Genomic DNA, 18,321 nt, shown 5'->3' on the forward strand with positions numbered 1-18,321 from the left:
CTTATTGGTGCTGGATGCACCGAGGTCACTCAGTGAGATGCACGACCTGCTCTCCGCCCTGAGACTGCTCCCCCGCTGATGTTTTGCTGCCTCCATGGCCTGCCCGCTGCTGTTGCAGCACCTTGTGCAGCACAGTGAAATTTAGTGTGCTTCTCCTCCTAGAGCCCATAACAACGTGGAGCCACAAGGCAACCCTGCCCCACTCACCCCTGGCAACAGCAGTGGTGCTGGTCATGCCAGTGTCTCAGGGTGGAGAACAGGTTGCGCATCTCCCTGAGAGACCGAGGCACGGCCAGCACCAACAAGGGCCGGAAGAAGCGCCCGTGAGACCGAGCAAGAGATGAGGCACCGGAGAATCAGTCCAGACCACTTCTCTCCACCACAGTGCTTCCTGGATGTGGCTTACAGCTCCGATCACGAAGCGGCGGGAGGCAAGGGCTGCCTTGAGCACAAATGTACCGCAATGAAGGCGGAATGCTGTTGCCGCACAAAGGCAAATTCAGGGGTGCTTCACTCCCACACTAAGGGTCTGGCCATTGCCACTGGCAATTCAGCACCACTCCACCTTGCCGCAATAGTGCCATTATCTCGCTCCAGCTGGCGGGGGCTGCACTACTCTTTGCATAACTTTGTACCACCCTCTACAGTGGAGATTTCCATCCCCACCATGTGCTGCCCGGCTGCTCCCCAGCAAGCAGGTGCACGTGGTGGAGGAGCTGCTCCGGGATGACTAATGGGCCAGTCCTGTGACTACAGCTCTGGAATATGGAATCAACATTCCCACTGAGCAGGCTACTTCAGTCTGCCCATGTTAAGATGCGTGGGCCAGATAAATTGCTTTGGTGGGTCGTATCTGGCCCGTGGGCCATAGTTTGAAGACCCCTGGTGTACGAGGTCTTTTTCTATGATCTCCGATCTCTATCAATTGGCAGTAATCAAGTTCATAATTTGGCCACCTAACTAAAGAAGGGGCACCCACAGACATTCTTCAGGGCTAACAATGTGGAATGCTAACCCTTTTGGACCTCCCTGAGGTTGGCAGTACACAGCTTCTACCAGGTCAGCTGAGCTAAGTAGGTCATCCAATCTACTTTTCTTTATAGTCCCAAGGTTTCATTTTATACATGAGATAATGGAGGAAAAGAACAAACTGTAGTTTATGACTTAAGATATCTTGAATCCTCAAGCCAAGGAAAACTGACGTCAAGTCTTGTGTCAGGTGTCCGTGGCACATGTATGGCTGTTAACCAGAAGGATGGTGGTTCAGGCCCACCCAGGGACAGCTTGCTTGATTAGTGTACAATAGATGAAGATGATGGATGTTAATTCATTTAGTTCTTCATCTTGGGACAGTAGTTACCACCTTCCTAATACGTTTTTCTGCAACACTTAAATATTTAGCCATCTGCTTCATTAGCTTGAACTCCCAAAATTAAAAAGCAGGAAAAGACCCTAGGCCTAAGAGAGGGGAAATCACTTCTCAGTTTAGTTCCTGTTGAGAATACAAAGTGAGGTCAATGCCAACCTTAGCTTGCACACAGGTTACAAATTAGGAAAGTTGAATGATGCTTCACAATATTGTGCAACTGGGGGAATCTTGTTGGTTTTAGAGCAAAATGTTTCTACAGAAGAGACAGACAGCTCCAGGATCTCACAGAAGCCCTTTACAAGAGATGAGGATTTGGCAATCTCATCAAGACAGAATGCAGAACAAATTCATAGGCAGTCTTTCTGAAATCAGTTGTTTGACTCTGTCTAACCTCCCAAGAACTGAACATTTGCTGTCAGCCACATCCACTGAAATAGGAAATCCCTGAGAAATCAGTGTCTTTATCCCATGTGGAAGCTCCAATTTGCACACAACCTCTTCAACCAAGTTCTTCCCATTTTTTATCTTTACCTATGACGTACTGGTTGTACAGGAGATTTTTTGAAAAAGAAACTCTCCTGAACTACAGGATTGAACTAGCCAACTCTTTGACAAACTGATTAAATTAGGACCAGTGAAATGCTATGGGCATAGTATACTTGGACTTTAATAAGGCATTTAATCAAGTTGACCACAACCTACTTCTTGTTACGATACAATAGTATGGGATAGAGAATATCACAACCAGATGGATTTGTAATTGGCTCACCAATGGCACTCAATTTGTATTCCTTAATGTAACTACATCTTATGGAGGGAAGCATGCATTTCCCTAAGCGTAGTGAAATCAGGAAATTATTTCTACCTTTTGGTTTTTTACTGAATTGAAGGTGAGATCAATGCCAGCCACCAAGAGTGGGGTTCTTTCTCTCACACTGAAAACAGAATCCGGGATTAAATCTTTGGTTATGACGCAACATGAAGGAAGAGAAGAGAGGTTTGTATTGTAAAAATCAAGCAGGGAACAACAAAGATTTTGTAGCAATTGGCAAGGTGGATAGTATGGCTGCATTCACACAGTGTGATATATGTGGCTACAATGGAGTTGGGTCATTTGCAGTTGTGATCTCACTCCACAAAGTGACTGTGGGCACTTCTGACGACATAGGGAACATTCAGTTTTGCAAACTTCTCCAGATTATTGCAAAGCTCTAGTGGATTAGCTCTAGTGGACTGAAATTTCCATAATGAGGAATGCACATTAGCGTATAAATCCAAAGAGAATTGAAGTTCCATAAAACTATATAGAGTTTATCTTTCTGCCAAGTTAGAGATATTCGTGAGAATGAAAGCAACCTCAGTATTGTAACACTGCAAATTATCAAGCAAAAAGGGAGACCTTTGGTTTATTGATAATCAAAATAAATAAAACCTAATAAAATATGAAATTAAGAAAAATTACTTCAGAAAACAACCAGTTTCTGAAAGAGAGAGGTAAAGAAAAGTGGCTCTTGGATATGGAGATCATCATACCTGCAACTCAAGGAAATTTATTTGGTCAAAGAACTATTATTATTTGAGAAAATCATCACATACATATAAATGCATCCAGTGTGGAAAAGCTTCAGGATGAAGAATTCCTCTCTCACAAAATAAGCCAGAATGAGGGGAAGCCCATCAAATCCATGTTCAAAAACACCTTTTTCAAGCATTTTTTGCCTTAGCAATGGCATGGTTATTCCTGAGACTTTATTAAATATTGTTTTGTTTTAACAGTAAAAATTAAAAGCACATGAAAACGTGGAAGGGTTTGCAAGCGGGGGGATACTTCAGACTCTCAGAGGATCAGGACACTTTGAAACTATTCAAACATCATTCACTGATGCCATGATTTCAATCATTACCACTAATTAATATTTATAGATGCGTTTGGCCTGGATGATTGAGTCCTCATTTACATATTGTTGATTGATGGTTCTGGATCAAACAGGTGAAAGGGCACCGATTTTGGTTTTGTAATCATGTCAATGTTTTCATAGTAGAAGACTGACAGAATTAAACAGGAGGTATTTAGAAGGAGCCTCGCTGCATAAAGAAATGGCTGAAAAAAGAAGAGCAAGAATGAGAAGTTAAGGCCATTTTTTAAAAAAAAAATGCTCCTTAACCACTATTTCTCCTCTATATACATGTTTTCTTTCAATAATTGTAACTAAATATCATTTTTTCTTCAGAGAAAATAGGCTGAAAAGAACCAGGCTTTTGGAAAGAGAGAGGTTAATTCTATTCTTTTTAAATTGTTTCTTTATTTCCCCATTTCTTTATTTTATTAATGTTGATAAATCTTTTTGTTGTTCTTGCACTGTCACACCCAAATCCAGACTGATCTCTTCAAACCAGTGGTATTTGAGCCTTATATTCACTTTTCAACATTTGCCTTTCCTAGTTTTGTTAATTCCAGCTTTTCTCCAGTCACGCATGAGATTTCACTCTTCCGTTCTCCATGTCTTCATCATGGCACCTGTTTTGAGGTTAAATTTCCGAAAGGTCTATGAGTTTCAGCTTTCTCTCCATTTTGCAACTTGATTTCTTTGGGGCGTCTTTTTTTTCATCAGGATTGTTTCCTCAGGATTATTTTTATTGTTGTGGGCTTCCTCTTGGTGCTTCCCATTCTCCTTGGCTGCCCAGAGGCATGACTTTGAAAAGGCAGCTGTAATAATTGAACTCACTAAAGAAAGTCAATACAAACCTTAACTTTCCTAACTCATCTTTCCTCCCTGGGTCTCTGCTACCCACCCCACCCCCCATATCTTCCATCACTTCAGTGTTGAGTTTGCCAACAACCACAACATGGAAGCTTGACTCTCAAAGAGAGACTTTGTTTCTTGTCTTTTGACATCCCTGCCGTTTCTGACAGGATGTTTGCTCCTCTTTGAGGCCTCCTAGAGACCCTTCAGCAGAGAGGCTGCTCTTGAGGAAAGCGGCTTTTGAGTCTCCCCAGAGATTTCCTCAAGGTTGGCAAGAACACAGATGGTTCTTAGACATTAAAAAGAGGAAAATCTGGAAACTGCCTCCTGCTGAAGACGACACGGCCTTTCTAGGCAGGCAATGCTAGAGGGACACTTTTCTGCTAGTCCAATGCCCATCATCCGAGTCCCGCATGGAATATGGTGATGCTCTCCGTGTCCTCTGGCATCGCTCGCAGGATCCTCCAGGGGGCGCCCTCGGTAGCTGTTGGAAGAGCCGGGCAAAGATCCCTCCCCCTCCCGCTTTCCAAGAAAACTGAGCATGCGCCTTTTTCTTTCCCCGGTCACAAGCGTTCTCCGGGCCATCCCCCCTCCCCTCTTTTCCCTCTCCCCCCAGAAAAGGTTGGGAGCGCATCTGAATTTTCTAGCGTGTCCGATCCGGCTCTCCTTCCTTCTGAACCTTAAGGTGAGTTTTTTTTCCAGAAGTCCAAGAGTTTGCAGGGAAATCTTACACGGATGGAGATCCAGACGCTGTTATTGGAGGCGTGCGTGGCGACCTGCAAAAGTTCATCAGGTTCGGAGTTATGGGAAAAGGAGACCCCGTGGTCCCATGTTCCCCTGCCGCCCCTGTGCATGCACGGGCCAGGCAGGGGGGGAAAGCAAAGCTCCGGACCATCGTGCTGCTCCGGCCGGGGGGTGGGATCAGGATCGCTGAAACGAGGGGTGCATTTACCCTCCATTTCATTGGGGGAAACCCTGCAAGGGGGGTAGCGGGGGGGGGGAAGGTCGGCTTTGCAAAACAAATTTCTACTTTCAAATCGGTCTTGACTCCCGGACAATTTCCTGCATATTTCATGACCCCCTTTTTAAGAAGGGGGTTCCCTCTCCTCCTCTTTCCTAGGCTGAGAGAAGGCACCTGCCGGAGTCTCTCCTGCTGCCTTTGCATGCAAAGCTGCAACTCCGTGTGCAAGAAATTTTATATATAAGGTGTGCAAGGACTGGGACTCGGTTTCCTGGTTTCCAGCCTTTCAGCACCAACTGGTTCTTCCAGCAGATCACACCATCCTCCACATCATGTTAAACCCGTAGGTGCTTTATTCTGAAGGGACATAGTAATAAAATTTAGTTAAACCTTGGTGTTATTTTGCTTTAGTCAGAAATTATTTTAACTCCTGCTATCTTTCTTCTGTAGTCTTTCTTCTGGCTAGGAACTTCATGTTGCATATATAAGGAAGGCAGGAGCAAGAGCTGCCCAGTGTTGAGTCAAAATAGATAAGAAAGAAAGCTTTGTCCACTAGGCTACAAAGAAGACTCCATAAGGTAAGGGAGGCCAGGAAGAAGGCATGGACACCCAAGGCTACAAGAAATGCTCTGAGTAATAATCCCTATCTGTGCTCAGAAACAGAAAAGTCATGGGGTCAGTGAGGGAGGCTTAGATGTTATTAAAAAATAGTTTAAGTGAAATAAGTGGTTTTAAAAAATCATTTATTTATATCCTGCCTGTATATTTTTAAAATAATAAAGGCAATGGACAAACCCAATATTCCTTCCTCCTGCTGTTTTCCCTACAACAACTACAAAAAAGATGATTAGGGGACTGGAGACTAAAACATATGAAGAACGGTTGCAGGAACTGGGTATGTTTAGCTTAAGAGAAAGAAGGACTAGGGGGGACATGATAGCAGTGTTCCAATATCTCAGGGGTTGCCACAAAGAAGAGGGAGTCAAACTATTCTCCAAGGCACCTGAGGGTAGAAGAAGAAGCAATGGGTGGAAACTCATCAAGGAGAGAAGCAACTTAGAACTGAGGAGAAATTTCCTGACAATTAGAACAATTAATCAGTGGAACAGAAGTTGCCTTCAGAAGTTGTGAATGCCCCAACACTGGAAGTCTTTAAGAAGATGTTGGATAGCCATCTGCCTGAAACGGTATAGGGTTTCCTGCCTAGGCAGGGGGTTGGACTAGAAGACCTCCAAGGTCCCTTCCTACTCTACTATTGTATTATTGTATTGTATAACCCTGTGACATGGGTTGACCTGAGAGAGACTGGCCCAAAGTCACCAAGCCAACATTCATCCCTAAGGCTGAACTATACTCACAGCCTCTTAGTTTCTAGCCTGGTGCCTTAACTGTTTCGCCAAACTGAATTTATAGAAGAAGGAAATTTATTGAAAGAAAAATTGGAAACCTTTATAGCTTTCCTTTTTACATAAAGCAATTGGTTTTTTAATGCTTTATTCTCATAAAATACAACATTTCATGCCATAGAAGATATTAGCCAGAATCTGAGGGACACAGATAGGGATCTGCCTACCATACCTGAATGTTGTCACTGGCTCTGCGATGGGCCTGAGCTGCTATAACCAAGACTGGATTGGTCCTGAGAGGGATGTCCCTTCTCTGAGTTGTGGCCATTTGTGTACCAAATTTGACATCCGCCTAATTGAGGGTGGGGAGCTATTGCCATCTGGAAATTTCCCTTGCTTTTCAAAGATTCTGCTCTGCAGACAATTGGAGATGAGATTTAAATGAAGTTGGGGAGCTAGTGGCTATGTTGTTGACCCAGAATGATACTGTGTCTTGGAGTTTGTAGCACCACGGAATAATCCCAGGTCAACGATTAGATCAGGGTTGTGTCTTAGATTCATTGTGATGTTATCCAATATTGTTATATAAAGATCAGTATGGATACACTTGAAAATGGGTCTTTGCTAAAACGTTAGTTTGGAATCATCATATTTGCCAACAAAACATCCAAATTATATTAATGATTCTTTGGTTAAATTTCAGAAGAAAAAGTTTGATAGCTCTTTATTCTTGCTACATTTCATTTTTAACGGGCAAGAAAATAAGAATTGCAACAAGGAATGCAAAGCCATCCATCTGAAAGACGAAAAAAGAAAATTTGCAGATTAGATGCAACCAAAGAGTAATGAAACAAAGCAATCACAAAGTGGAATTAAAAAAAAGGCTTTCCTTGGGTCAGTTGGCTTCCTAACAGTACAAACAATAAAACTATCCATACAGAAAAGAAAACATATCAATGTATGGAGTGCAGAAAAACCTTCTGTTATTATGACTCTCTTATAAGACATCAAAGCATTCACAAAGGTGAAAGACCTTATAAATGCATGGAGTGTGGAAAGACCTTTACTTGTAGCAGTAGTCTTATTTCCCACAAAAGGATACACACAGGAGATAAGCCATATAAATGTGTGGAACGTGGAAAGGGCTATAAGTTGAATTTTGCTCTTCCCACAAAAGGATCCTCGCAGGAGAGGAACCATATCAATGTAAGGAGTGTGTTGTGCATGCACAGAGCAGTCAGGGAAGAAATCAAAAGCTACGGTCCTTCTGTGTTGCCTCCAGGAGGAAAATCAAGAGCGTCAAAAAAGTCGGGGCCATTTAGAATTAGGCGAAAAGTGAGAGACCTCTTTCCAGGAGAAGCCTGAATCAATACATCATGTAAACCATCGCTAGTTTATTGATTTGGGTATTTGTCTGTTTGCATTGAACAGTTGTTTGTTGATTCTGATTTCTCAGGGACCCATAGCATTTTGCACCAAGAGTCTATGGAGATCCTCAGTCATCTAGCTTAAGGTTGTCCCAAAGGTGCTTTTTCAAGAGGCAACTGGACTTTCTGTTTTTTCTTTGTAGATCTTTCGCTTCTCATCCAAAAAACTTCTTCAGGTCTGACTGACTGGGGAACGGAAGGATTTGTAGACAGCTGGTCATTTTTGAACTGTTGAAAGAACTGTGTTGTAGGCTGCAGATAGAGGATGTCATATCCCTTCCCATCTATTGAGAAAGGTCTGTTCAGTTTTGACATTGATTGCCTCGCTGAACCTTCTTTCAAACCAGCAGTCCTCTCTGTCCAAAATGTGTACTTTGATGTCTTCAAAAGAGTGACCTTTGTCTTTTAAATGCAGATGAACTGCTTGCTGAATCTTGCCTGATGGGTTTGTTCTCCTATGTTGTGCCATGCATTTATGAAGTGGTTGTTTTCAATTTATGCATCCAAAGTTTTTAGTCCTTGATCAAAGTTGATCCAGAAGGTTATTAAAGATTTTTTTCCACACGCAGATATGTTAGTCCATCAACTAAATAAGATTTCCTCCCTCTTTCCAGATATTGTTGGGTTCATAAGAATTCCTATTTGGGTTTTTGTTGTTAAGTTACCTGTATTTCTGGAAGTTTCTTTTGTTTTCCATTTCAGATATATAAGTTGGAAATCTTTCCTGGTTCCTTTGGAGTCCAAAGTATCTTGAGTGGGAAGAGGGCTGAATGGCCAGATATCCTCTGATTAGTAAAACATGGGAGATCCATCCATCCATTTTGGTGCTGGATTAGAGACCAGAGAAAAGATGGAGGGACAACACCCAGCAGATGCAGAAGTTGGAAAAGGCCCTCCAGTTATTCAGCCTTGGAGCTGTGGGAAGAATAGGGCAATTCTTGGACAGAAGAACCAAGAAGCCAACAGTTCACAGGTTGAATGCTGTAACTTCAGAAAAGTGCAGTTTCAGGAGGGGAAGAGTCCCAGAGATGTTTGCAGTCAGCTTCACCGCCTTTGCCGTCAGTGGCTGCAGCCGGAAAGACACACGAAGGCTCAGATGCTGGACTTGGTGCTCCTGGAGCAGTTTGTGGCTGTCCTTCCCCCAGAGATGGAGAAATGGGTGCGGGAGTGTGGAGCAGAAACCAGTTCCCAGGCGGTGGCCCTGGCCGAAGGCTTCCTCCTGGCCCAGGAGACGGAGAAGATGCAGGTGTGAGAACGTAATCACTTCAGCTCTAAAGAGAATCTCTCTGAATTTTCAATTCCTATTTGGTAGAGTTTACTGGGATTATTAGTACCTAAGGCCAGTTGCTCCATTTTTCTTCCAGAAGCTGTGTTTGGGGCAATTCTTCTATTCTCTTTCGACTTTGGGGTCTGCTAGTTTAAAGGTGCAGTATGATAATTCACTTTTTGTAATAAAATTTTATTGGTTTTTCAAAATTTATAGGGAAAAGGGTAAATGGACAGGTATACAAATTTTGGCAGTTGCAAAATGTGAGAGGCACCCCTCCCTCCATACCCATAGTATACATTTATATATAATGCATTAGTATATAATTGATTACAATCAGCATATTAGTTCTATTATTAAATTCAATCAAATTAAACATTTCAGTATAAAATCCAGATATAATTCCATTTTCACTTTCGGTCAATTTATAATAATATGATTTTCTTGTTTATTTTTGTGATCTGAGTCTTCTTGCTATTGCCCCATCTCCCTCCACTGGCAGAGCTCTGGCCCCTCCCGTGTCCTGCGTGTCCGTTGTAGTGTCTGGTGGTTTCTCTAGGAGTGTTTTATTTTTTTCCATAAAGGCCTGCGCCTCTATGGGTGAATTAATTCTGATTCTTGTCTCCTCCCAGAATATCAGCATACCTTCAGGCATCAACCATCTAAACCACACCCCTTTCTGGTATAATTTATTCGCTAATTGCGAATAATTTTTTCTTTTTTCTCTAATCTTCTTAGGGATCTGCTTCAGAATGGTTATCTCCATATCATGATATGTCAATGCTTGCCCCCTTTGTACATCCAGAATCTCATCTCTTGTGCTTTTTCTAAGGAATTTAATGTGAACCTCCCTGGGTACATTGTGTGTTCTAGCGTAAGCTGAGTTCACTCTATAAACCAGGTCTATATCCCACCCCATCTGTTGTTTTTCTTTGTGTGTGTAGTCAGCCAGAATGTTTGTCATGATGTCCCTTATATTTTCCCCATCTTCTTCTATAACATTTTGAAATCTAAGATAATAGGACATTCTCTCAAATTCTAATTTCATCTGTTGGATGTCAAGATCTTTGTTCCCTTTCTGCACAGCTTCCACCCCCCCCCTCACCTCCTCCACCCCCCCTTCCACAAGATTCAGTCTTTGTGAGTTCTTATATATTTGGGCTTGATTTTCTTTAATTTCATCTTTCATTTCCCTTAGCTGTTTCTTGATTTCCTCCTGGCCCTGTAGAATTTGTTGAAGCATTTGTTGAAAGTCCATCTCTGTAGTCTTATGTTGCATCAATTCTGTTATCTTTGACTGTGTGGCTGGACTGGATGTTGCGGATGTTGGAGCAGAAGTGGCAAAGCCAGGTTTTCCAGGAGGGGGTCTTTTAGATGCCATCCTTTATAACGTTAGAAGTTCAGTCCAAATATGAAGTAAGCAGTTAGAAAAGAAGGGTAGCCAGGTGAATCCGGGAGCAGAAGAACCAGGCAGAAGAGAGTCTCTCCAATAAGTCTGGCAATAGATAGAAAATTTCCCCTAGAAGGTTGAAAAAATACCAATCCACAAGAGATTCCTCTGGGAGACACGGAGACAAAGACCGGAAGCCTGAATTTTAAAGGTGGAGTCAGGTTTCAGAGTTCATAAAGACAACGGAAGTGTGCCATCTTGCCCTGCCAGTTTTGGGCACAGAGGCGTAACGAAGTTTTAAAAAGTTCCAAAAGTCCTCAAATCATTGTAATATGTAGGATTAAATTGAAAAGAAAATCATCTCAGCCTAAGTGAGGCTTCATTCGTTGGCTCTCCCCCCTCCTCCTTCCCCGGGGGCTGAGAGCAAAATTGTTTCTCGCCGCTTGTCCAAGGGGGGGGGAAAAACCCCCCTCCCTCCAGCCGCACCTCTAAAATGCTCCGAAAGTTATTTTAAAGTTTTAAAAGCTGAGTAAATCTTCATGCAAAGTAAGGGATGAAGAGAGAAGCAACCTCACCGCACCGCAGCTGCTTCCTTCAATTGTAGCATTCTCCAGTCGGCTTATAGCGAGGCGCGAGGCGTAGGAACGCGAAGCGCCCTCCGAGCTTGCTCCCCGGTGCCTTGGGCGCGCGAGAGAGCTCCCGCCGGCTACCGCCGCTGCAGGAGTCCTCCGCGATGCTGCCCCTCCGGCAGGACCCCTCTGCGGGGTGTCCTGTGCCCCCCAAGGAGTGGGGAAGCCCACCGGGGAGCCGGAGCGGGCAAAGAGCTGCCCGTCGCCGCCGCCGCCGGAACCAGAACCAGTATGATAATTCACTAATACTCTTTGTTTCTCGTCTCACATCATGTCCAGAAATCCTTGGAAGCTATGATGGAGGATCCCAAAGACAGGAATGATTCATTTAAATCTTTTCAAAAGCTGCTTTTCAGGGAGACTTTACACAAAGATCAAAGTCAGGACACCACTCGAGGTAAGAAAATTTCTTTCTGAGTGACGTGAGATTTCAACACACATAAAGAAATAACATTTAACTCATTCTTTTGCTCCTCTTCATTAGAATGTATCTAACTAATCCGCTCCCACCATTGTTCAACGTTTTTCTATTTCTCACAGAGAGTAGAAAGCCGTCCTTGGAAATGTTAGAATCACCTCCTCTTTGTGGTGGAGCTGAAGAATTGGCTGAACCGCTACTTCGGGTAAGGAGGAGAAACATCAGAAAAGGTCCATGAACCTTGGGTGGGTTTCATTTTGTTCTGGACTTGAGTGTAATAAACTGCTGTTTCTAAGCAATACGAATCTGATATTAGATTCATAATTCATATTTCGCTTCGTGTGTCTTTCTGTTCTGAGGGGATCCTTTGGACGACACTTTCTCCACTTCTGCTCCACAGTCAGATTTCTTTGATCAGACTATTGTCATCATCGGGTCTCTTTCTCTCCTGGTCTCCACAAGTTATTCTCACATCCCATTACAAAAAATACCTTTTTTTCCCTTTTGAAGAGCATCTTTGGGTCAATCATGACCTGGTGATAGAGAATCTCCATAGAGATATCCTGTTACAAGCTCTTCCAACACCATCATGAAGGTGGGGAGTTGGGTTACTTTTGCCCCTCAGTGGATAAAGTAAGTCATTGGCAAAAATGTCAGGTGGTTTTTGCCACTATTTGGAATTGCCCACCCTAGGAAGAATTGGAGCCACTGATAACTAATGAATTTAAGACCAAACTACCAATTGAGCAAGAAAACTATTTTAGTTGGCTACACTGAAGGGCATTCCAAATACTTCCAACATGATCCAATGTGCTTCAGTTGTGCCGTCAGTCAAAAGCAATGAGATCTCATTCTGAACTCTGCACAAGGTGCCCATTTCGTTCACTGGATCTCTCTCCTTGAATTGGGGTTATCTGCTAAAAGGAAAACTTGTTTCCTTGTTTAGGCTGTTGCGTCTTTTGAGGAAGTGGCCGTGTATTTCTCCAAGGAGGAATGGTCTCAATTGGATGCTGACCAAAAAGCGCTCCACGAAGAAGTCATGCTGGAGAATTCCAGGAATCTGTTTTCTCTGGGTAAGAATCCCTATATGCTCAGAAAAATAGAAAAATCATGGGGTGGGGGACTTAGATGTTATTTTAAAAAATAGATTAAGTGATTAAAAAGACCACTTATTTATTTAAATCCTGCCTTTATTTTATTGAAAATAACAAAGGCAGTGGACAAACTGAATATTCCTTCCTCGTGCTGATTTTCCCTACAACAGCAATCCTGTGACGTGGGTTGAGCTGAGAGAGACTGGCCCAAAGTCACCTAGCCAGCATACATCCTAAGGATGAACTAGAACTCACTAACCTAGTTTTTTGCTTGATCCTTTAACCATTTGACCAAACTGACATTATGGAAGAATGAAAATTTTTGAAAGAAAACTGCATACCCTCTCCTTTTACATAAATGAAACGTATTTTTAATGCTTTCTGCTCATAAACTATAAAATATTCATTTCCATGCCACAGATGATATTAGCAAGAATCTGAGAGGTAGGCTGCACCTAGGTATGGGCTTCTCTTGAGCAAATTCTGCCTACCAGGGTTTAGTATTCACTCCTAAATCTCTGCTCTATGTCCCTGATGGCCCTGAGCTGTTATAACCAAGACTGCGTGTGTCCAGAGTGGGATGTTCCCTTCTCTGAGATATTCCCCGTTTGTATACCAAGTTTGTCATCAGCCTAATTGAGGGTGGGGAGCTACTGCCATACAGACATTTCCCTTGGTTTTCAAAGATTCTGCTCTGCAGACAGGGGGGGAGGATGAGACTTCCAGTGAAGTTGAGGAGCTGGTTGGTATGTTGTTGTCCCAGCATGATAGCGTGTCCAATGGACTTCAGGAGTTTGTGGCACCATGGAATAGTCCCAGGTCAAAGATTAGATCAGGGTTGTGTCTTAGATTCATTGTGATGTGATCCAATCCTGTTAGATGAGAATTAGTAAGAAAACATTTGGAAATGGGTCTTTGCTAAAACCTTAGTTTGGAATCTTCATGTTTGCTACCAAAGCAGCCAAAATATATTGATGATTCTTTGGCTAAATTTCAGAAGAAAAGGTTTGATTGTTCTCCCATTCTTGCTACTTTTCCTATTCTTTTTCTTTTTTAAGGCTATAATGGGCAGGAGGATAAGAATGACAAGGAGGAATGCCAAGCGATCCATTCGAAAAAGGGGAAAGAGAAGCAATATCAATGCATGGAGTGTGGAAAAATGTTTACTCATAGCAGTAGTCTCCATTCCCATAAGAGGATTCACACAGGAGAGAAGCCATATCAATGCATGGAGTGTGGAAAGACCTTTAGTAGGAAAAATGTTCTGATTCAGCATAAAACTATCCATACAGAGGAGAAGTTATATCAATGCATGGAATGTGGAAAGACCTTCTCTTATAATAGCTCTTTTAAAATCCATCAAAGGAATCACAAAGGAGAAAGACCTTATAAATGCATGGAGTGTGGAAAGACTTTTACTTGCAGTAGTAGTCTCAATTCCCATAAGAAGATCCACACAGGAGAGAAACCATATCAATGCATGGAGTGTGGAAAGACCTTTCCTTGTAGCAGTCGTCTTAATTCTCACAAGAGGATCCACACAGGAGACAAGCCATATCAATGCAAGGAATGTGGAAAGACCTTCTGTTATTATAGCTCTCTTAAAGTCCATCATAGGAATCATAAAGGAGAAAGACCTTATAAATGCATGGAGTGTGGAAAGGCTTTCAGTAGTAGTAGTCATCTTGCTTCCCATAAGAAGATCCACAGAACAGAGAAATCATATCAATGCATGGAGTGTGGAAAGACCTTCTGTTATTCTAAGTCTTTTATAAGGCATCAAATGAATCACAAAGGAGAAAGACCTTATAAATGCATGGAGTGTGGAAAGAGCTTTACTTGTACCAGTCATCTTAACACACATAAGATGATCCACACAGAAAAGAAGCCATATCATTGTGTCGAGTGTGGAAAGACCTTCAGTTATAACCGTTCTCTTATACTCCATCAAAGGATTCACAAAGGAGAAAGACCATATCAATGCATGGAGTGTGGGAAGACCTTTGCTAGTAGCAGTCATCTGAATTCTCACAAGAGAATCCACACAGGAGAGAAGCCATATCAATGCATGGAGTGTGGAAAGACCTTTATTTTTACCAGTAATCTTGATTACCACAAGAGGATCCACACAAAAGAGAAACCATATCAGTGTGAGGAGTGTGGAAAGACATTTGTTTGTACCAGTAGTCTTAATTCCCACAAGAAGACCCACACAGGAGAGAAGCCATATCAATGCATGGAGTGTGGAAAGAGCTTTAGTAGGAAAAGAGATCTGATTTACCATAAATATATCCATACAGAGGAGAAGCCATATCAATGCATGGAGTGTGGAAAGAGCTTTAGTTGCAGCAGACATCTGGATTCCCACAAGCGGATCCACACAGGAGAGAAGCCATATAAATGTGTGGAATGTGGAAAGTTCTTTAGGTGGAATTCTGCTCTTACCATCCATAAAAGGATTCACACAGGAGAAAGACCATATCAATGCATGGAGTGTGGAAAGACCTTTGCTAGTAGCAGCAGTCTTAATTCCCACAAGACGAGTCACACAGGAGAGAAGCCATATCAATGCAAGGAATGTGAAAAGACCTTTGCTAGTAGCAGTCATCTGAATTCCCACAAGAAGACTCACACAGGAGAGAAGCCATATCAATGCATGGAGTGTGGAAAGAGCTTTAGTAGGAAATATGTTCTTACCACACATAATAGGATCCACACCAGGGAGAAACCATATCAATAAAGGGAAGTATGGGACTTTCAATTGACATCGCGGCAATACAGACACTGAGGAATGGGTGTTCCCTTTCCTGTGTTGAATTCTTCATGTTTGTGGGCTCCGGAGGGAGCCAACGCCAATCTGAAGGAGTGAGGAAGCAAAGAGGGGCACCCTGTGAGGTCGGGTAGAGTTGCAACTCTCCTGTCTGGCCCTGGGTTTTTTCCCCCCTCTCAGCCACGTCAAGAAGAAGCAGACTAAAGATGGCTGCTGCAATGCTGGGACAATAGAAGTACAGCAGCTAAGACCGGTGCTAGAGAGAAGAACGTGAGCCGTGTTGGAACTGGGGGAGAGGATTTTTTTTCTGCACTAAATTTAACCCCAAGAAATAATTTCGAACCATCTGCCCAGAACTATGTGTTAAAGCTGCATTTAAGCATTTTGGGGCACTTTGAAATAATGCCTAACCGGAAATGGAAGCGCAGGAGAGTAAATAATAGACTTTGAAATAAATAGAAAATTGGATTCCTAAACTGGGAAGAAGCGGTACTGGGAAGGCATTCTTAAATGTTGGAATTATATATTTACAAAACTCATTCTGCTTTTTCAATTGTTTTATAACCAAAACCAGGGCAGACTTGTAAACTGAAACCTAAGAGGAGAGTGCCACGTGCTGATAAAAAGGTAAATAACAAGCCTTCCACTTATATGAAAGACTGAACGCCTTTCCATTGGATTATTTTTAGTTACCCTATGAGTATTGGAGATCCAAATATGAAAAAGTGGAAGTGATTCAATTACAGACATCTGAATATTATACTAGGGGGTTGAATTTGTAAAAAGGACATAAAGGGGCTTTTGATAACTTCTGGTTCTATTTAAAATGGAACCGATTGTTAACCTATGAGACATAAAGAAATGGGACTAGTGTACTACCTGAAGGGTAATTCAAAGACTGAATAAATAGTTCTTGGACTGTTGGATAAAAGTTAATTTCTCTTTTTTCTCAAAAACAAAAACAAAATAAGAATGGAATTATACAGGAGATGGGTTTACTCTTGCAAAATACAAAAGACATTATGGATAAGGTAGACCATAACCTACTACTAGATAAAGTAGAAGAATGTGGGGTAGACAGCATCACCACCAGATGGATTCGTAACTGGCTGACCAACCGCACTCAACGTGTAGTCCTCAATGGAACTGCATCTACATGGAGGGAAGTATGCAGTGGAGTACCCCAAGGCTCTGTTTTAGGCCCAGTATTCTTCAACATCTTCATCAATGATTTGGATGAGGGAATAAATGGGGAACTCATCAAATTTGCAGATGACACCAAGCTGGCAGGAATAGCTAACACTCCAGAAGATAGGCTTAAGATACAGAAGGATCTTGACAAACTTGAACATTGGGCACTATCTAATAAAATGAAATTCAATGGTGAAAAGAGTAAGGTTCTACATTTAGGCAACAGTTATTAAGTGAGTTTTGCTCCATTTTATGACTCTTCTTGCCACAGTGAATCGCTGTTGGTAAGTTAGCTCCTATTGTGAAATGAATCTGGCTTCCTTATTGGCTTTGCTTGTTAAAAAGTCACAAAAGGTAATCACATGGCTCAGGAAGACTGCAATTGTCATAAATATGAGCCAGTTGCACAGCATCGGAAATTTGATCAAATGACCATGGGGATTCTGCAATGGTTATAAGTTTGAAAAAAGGTCATAAGTCACGTTTTTAGTGGTGTTATAACTTTGAAGATTCACTAAATTGAACTGTTGTAAATTGAGGACGACCTATAATGGTCTCAAATCCCATGCAAGGACCATTTGATTAATTCAAATAAATTGTGGACCTTCTTGCTAACCCATTTCTACCTCCCTGAGGCTAACAATTCACAGCTTCTGCTAGCCAAAAGTCAACCGAGTACCGTAATTTTTGGAGTATAAGACGCTCCATAGTATAAGACCTTATACTACACCTTAGTTTTTGGGGAGGAAAATATGAAAAAAGAGGTGATGCACGGAACTAGTCAGACAAGGCAGCAGCTGTTCCGAGTTGCCGTTTTGGCCTCTGCACCTTGCGTTTTCAGCCTCCAAATACTCTGTTTGAGACCTGTTCAAGCCTGCGAGTATCAGCAAAACACATTGCTGCTGATCAAACGGGGCGTACGAAGGCCTAAAACGCAATGTGAGGCGGCGGCAATGTACTCTGGCGATCTGCACAGCCTTGAACAGGTCTTAAAACAGCATTCAGAGGGTGAAAATGCAAGCCATGGAGGGGGTGATGGTCTGTGGCAATCCCTGTAGCCTGGAACATGCGTAAAGCGTGACGTGTGGAGGCCTAAGAGTAGGGGCCGGTGGGTGGGCGGGGCTACAGTTGGTGTATAAAATGCACCCAAATTTTCACCCTCTTTTAAGGGGAGAAGAAGTGTCTCCAAAAAATACAGTAGGTCATCCAATTCAGTTCCCTTTATTAGCAGGGTGTATTGAGAGTTGATGGGCTTAGAACTTCTAGATTGATGCATCAGAACTATCCTCCCTTTAAAGGATTCTTTCTTTTGCTGTGGATACAAAGTTCCATAAAGATTTTTAATACTAACAACTTGAAAGGGAGTGGAGCAGGGGTGAAATTCAGCAGGTTCTACCAGGTTCTGGAGAACCGGTAGCAAAATTTTGAGTAGTTCGGAGAACCGGCAAATACCACCTCTGGCTGGCCCCAGAATCGGATGGGAATGGAGATATTGCAGTATCCTTCCCCTGCCACGCCCACCAAGCCACACCCACAACCGGTAGTAAAAAAAATTCAATTTCACCACTGGAGTGGAGGTCAGCAGCAGCTGGGGCTTTTCCCTAGGTTAGAAATCAGGAAACCAGGCTTATGGTTTACCCCTTTAGAAAGGTACAAAATGAAGGAAGTCATTCACCAGTTGAGACTCGAACCCGTGTTGGAAGATTCAACACCCT

General features: G+C 42.5%; 1 protein-coding gene across 7 annotated transcripts in view; it reads left to right on the forward strand.

The window, feature by feature from the left end:
* The window catches only part of LOC309397427 (zinc finger protein 202-like), a 36,079-nt gene extending 19,577 nt beyond the window's left edge, over positions 1 to 16,502 (forward strand). Inside the window, exons 1-7 of one of the 7 annotated variants that reach the window (XM_081963441.1) lie at positions 4,723 to 4,798; positions 7,991 to 8,143; positions 8,550 to 9,093; positions 11,413 to 11,530; positions 11,674 to 11,756; positions 12,498 to 12,624; positions 13,704 to 16,502. In XM_081963441.1, coding sequence (XP_081819567.1) covers positions 8,647 to 9,093; positions 11,413 to 11,530; positions 11,674 to 11,756; positions 12,498 to 12,624; positions 13,704 to 15,385 — 2,457 coding nt within the window. In that variant the 5' untranslated portion in view covers positions 4,723 to 4,798; positions 7,991 to 8,143; positions 8,550 to 8,646 and the 3' untranslated portion in view covers positions 15,386 to 16,502. Of the gene's footprint in view, positions 1 to 4,699; positions 4,799 to 5,525; positions 5,653 to 7,990; positions 8,144 to 8,549; positions 9,094 to 9,117; positions 9,272 to 11,357; positions 11,531 to 11,673; positions 11,757 to 12,497; positions 13,126 to 13,703 lie in introns of those variants that run through there. The other 6 variants (XM_081963442.1, XM_081963443.1, XM_081963446.1 and 3 more) reach the window with 6 other exon arrangements.
* Positions 16,503 to 18,321: the final 1,819 nt, after the last annotated feature.

The sequence above is a fragment of the Natrix helvetica genome (assembly GCF_964273705.1).
Source record: "Natrix helvetica genome assembly, chromosome: 1".
NCBI classification, from domain to species: domain Eukaryota; kingdom Metazoa; phylum Chordata; class Lepidosauria; order Squamata; family Natricidae; genus Natrix; species Natrix helvetica.